This window comes from Triticum aestivum, chromosome 2D, assembly GCF_018294505.1.
Source record: "Triticum aestivum cultivar Chinese Spring chromosome 2D, IWGSC CS RefSeq v2.1, whole genome shotgun sequence".
NCBI classification, from domain to species: Eukaryota; Viridiplantae; Streptophyta; class Magnoliopsida; order Poales; family Poaceae; genus Triticum; species Triticum aestivum.
Window position 1 is genome coordinate 437,566,037 of NC_057799.1, and position 3,843 is coordinate 437,569,879.

General features: G+C 45.8%; 1 protein-coding gene across 1 annotated transcript in view; it reads left to right on the forward strand.

Annotated features, from left to right (window-relative positions):
• LOC123049535 (uncharacterized) overlaps positions 1–2,754 on the forward strand; it is a 4,402-nt gene extending 1,648 nt beyond the window's left edge. Inside the window, exons 5-6 of the mRNA XM_044472437.1 lie at positions 1,830–1,926; positions 2,333–2,754. Of these exons, the coding sequence (XP_044328372.1) occupies positions 1,830–1,926; positions 2,333–2,352 (117 nt within the window). The 3' untranslated portion in view covers positions 2,353–2,754. The remainder of the gene's footprint in view (positions 1–1,829; positions 1,927–2,332) is intronic.
• The last annotated feature ends 1,089 nt before the right edge of the window (positions 2,755–3,843 follow it).

A 3,843-nucleotide genomic window follows, 5' to 3' on the forward strand; every position in this document is an offset into this window, starting at 1 on the left:
GGTTTATTTTCAACACTTTCCTAATGACAAAAGATCACGGATCTAACTTTCCTAGCTTAGCCAAATCAACGAATCTCTTTCATAAATGCAATTTGCTTTAGGAAACAAATAATAGATTCTTTCCTACCTTAGCCAAATCAACGGATCTCTTCCATTAATGCAATTTGCTTTAGGAAACAAATAATAGATTCTTTCCTACCTTAACCAAATCAGTGAATTTCTCTCATTAATGCAATTTGCTTTAGGAAATAAATAATAGATTTTGAGGAAACAAATAATGGATTTAAAGAAATTCATAAGTAAACCATCTCTACTACTTATTAAAGAAGAAAACATGTACATCGCTAAGTGTACCCAGCCTAACGTACACATAACAACATAGCTCAATTATAACCGCACGATCAGAATCACTTAATTTAATCCAACAGTTAAGATTATACTAATCCAGAGCCAAAAACGCGCTTAGCAATTTACCTGGGCGGACGAAAACTCTGCCGTACCAAACGTTCCGCGGGCCCCGCGTTGACCCCGGTACATCGTTTCCTAATCCAAGGAAAGGAAAACACAATCCGATATCGAAAGATCCCTGAATGCAGGTGAGCGACGCGGTCAACACGGGGAGGCGGCGGCATCTCGAGGGAACGGTGATGGCCAAGTTGTGGGCTCCGGCGGGGCTGCTGTGGATCTGGCGGATGGCAGCAGAATCGGGTCGACGACGGACGGCTCCGGCGAGAGTCGGAGGGACGACGGCAGCGGCTGAGCTCCTCCATGGCCTGCTGCGGTTCCAGGGAGAACAGAAGGAAGGGAGGGGAGCAAGGGCACGGCTAGCATGCTCTCACCTCTCTTACCTCCATGCCGCCGTCGACACGACCCCCGAGCCTAGACCACGACCCATGCGACGGGACCCCGCTGATGCCGGCGGCGGTGCCGGGCTCCATGATCTATTCGACTTCATGTGTCGATTCATCAAGTCCGCACCAGCACTCCGCCGGGCCCCTCAGTGGGATCGGCGTCCGTATCAGCTCCTGCCTCTGCAAGTCAAGGAGTAGGCTGCTCGATCGCATGTCCAAGAGTCCCTCGCCGCCACAATGCCTGCAGTCGCGGACGGTCGTACCTGTCGACGGGAGCGGCTGAGCAGGGGACATCCCGCCGATCCGATGGCGGAAGGGCGAGATAATGGGCAAGATTACCTCGGGTTGAATCTGGACACCAGCGAGCTCCTTGCAGTAAACCAGGTGCTGGACTTTTGCGATTTGTTTATCAGGTTTGCACTGTGTGGATCACGCCGGTCCGGCTCTCACCCCTCTCCGACCTCCATGCCGCAGTTGGGCACTGCTCTGAAACAAGATTATCGCGTCCAGATATACAGTCCGCCACAAAACTCTCCCGTGCAGTGGGCGTACAGAAGGCACCTTCCTCTCCTGATTTTGTATATGGCAGTGTAGTACTATGTGGTTAACTGAAAACGAAGAGTAAGCAAATTAGTTCCTGTCAGAACAACTGTAGCCGGCATCGCCGCCGTCGCTTATGGAGCTCCACACCATTCCCCAATTGTACGAGAGCATGTTCAATCTTCGCCATTCTATACTATGTGCAAATGGTCAACTCTTTTCCAAACAAGAAGATATGAGGATTAGGCATATATGCCCCATAAGGTAGCTATATTCATGTGTTGTAGTGTGGATTATGGTCACGCTCTGTCTTGGACTGCAGATAGCTAGGTTAACAAAATGGATACTCTGCATATTTTCTGAATTTTTAGTAAGGTCTACATGAATAAGGTATGCAGTAGTTCTGACTTGGGGCACTGGTTAATTCTTCACATGCAGGAACGTGGAGAGATGGTGGGCTCCAAGCCCATGGTGATTTTATTGTGCTTGCAGCTTGAGATGTACTTGGTCCAAATGAAAATCATCATTTTGAAGGGTTAGTAGATGATGCTCAATGCCATAAACCTGCACCGATCGTCACTCATGTCATCTCATAGAAGTCTATTGAATTTTAATTAACTTTTGCTGTATGCTATCCATGATGTAAGTGGAGATAGGAAGTTCCAAAAAAATCCTGCACAATGGGGACGTGCACCAATGATTTGACAGGATAAGATGTTTGTGAAGTATGAAAAATTATGACCTAAGCAAAACTTTTATTTACATATATTCATACATACTTTGAATTTTAGAAACATGCATTGCACGTATATAGTTAGATCTTAATTTTCTTTATTATTCAAAATGCTTGTACCCACTAGATTTCATTTTTTTACCTTGAAGGAGTATTATATTACTATTATTTGGAATCCACCTTGATCCTCCACTTCTATTTTTCCTAGGCAACTTCGCATGGAATTAGGATCACTTAATAAGGTTCTGGTTTCTTTTTCAAATTCACTTGCTTTATGCATGAACCTATTATAGATTTGTTGGTGTTGATTTGTAGTAAGAGCAAATGTAATATTGTTCTCATCAATTTCTTTCATAGCATGTGTAATGCGTTATAACATCAGTTTCATTGGATTGGAAAAGGTGATAAACATGCAACCATTCTTACTCGATGATATGAATACTTCAGGAGCAATAGTGGCATTTGTTTGCACATTAGTATTCCATTATGTAGTAAAGGATATGGTCTGGTAGTCATTCTTCATCGTTATAGTTATTGTCAAATGGTGGAATATTGCCGCCTAGCAGCTCTGGTTCATGTGTGTGTGAAAAACAATATAAAATCATTTTTGTTGCTGTAGAATCTCATGAGTCGTATGAAAAAGAAGGCTAGGATATTTATATTTTTTAATTGTTCAGCTGCTTGTGTTACAGATCTGGGCATACCTTTTGTTTGAGATAAATTTGGGCATAAATTGTCACAAATAAATGGGTGGCGTTGGGTCAAGGTTCAGGAACCCAGGGGCATCATGCTTCTTTTGAGCCACATGGGGAGAATTACATCCATGTATTAGAAAAACTAGGTGCCCGCTTAAACAGAAAAAATACAACTCTTGCTGATCGGGAGCTTCATGGTAGTGGCTAGAATTTAATCAGAGATCCATGTACAGGTTGATTGTTATGAAACCATGCGATGGAATCTTGATGTTGACAATGTCCAGAAATCTGATTCTGTAGGGGAACGCAGCAGAAAAAAAAAAATTCCGACCTACGCACCAGCCCAGGACCACTATGGAGACTGCATACATGGTTTGATCTTTTTCGTTACCGACTCGTAGCGCAGCGGGAAGTAGAGTCGATGACGATCGGCGGTGCAGATCCCCGCAGCTAGGATTTACAACCTCCCAACCGCGAGGATGAATACCCTCATCCGCCATACGGACAGCCCTCCGGGAGGTGGTCGAACAGTCCCCCGGACGGTGTCGCAGACAGCCCTTCGGGAGGACCTTCGAAACTCGAACGGTCACTCGGACAGCCCTCCGGGAGGACCCACAGAACTCGGACCGTCACTTGGACAGCCCTTCGGGAGGCACTCTCGAACAGCCCCTCAGGGCACTAAGATCGAAACTACGACCTCTCTACAGAGTTGCACACATACGGTGTCAGCTATCCGGCAGGGCTTCGCCGTCCAGAACTAGTTCCTGCCGGAACCCAGACAGCCTTTCGGCTCTACGAAACTATTTCGCTGGGAGGGAGAGAAGAAGCCAGATCATTGCAATGGCATGTATGTGAGAAGGGATGATCCTTTAGGCAGCCCCCTCCACCCCTATTTATAGGCCAAGCCCAAGGGTGGCTTCTCCAAGAAGCCAAGGGGGGAAATACCAAAAAGGCCCTCAAGGTGGCTTCTCCAAGAAGCCAAGCAAAAAGCACTTTCACTATTCATGACGACATTTTTCAGCGT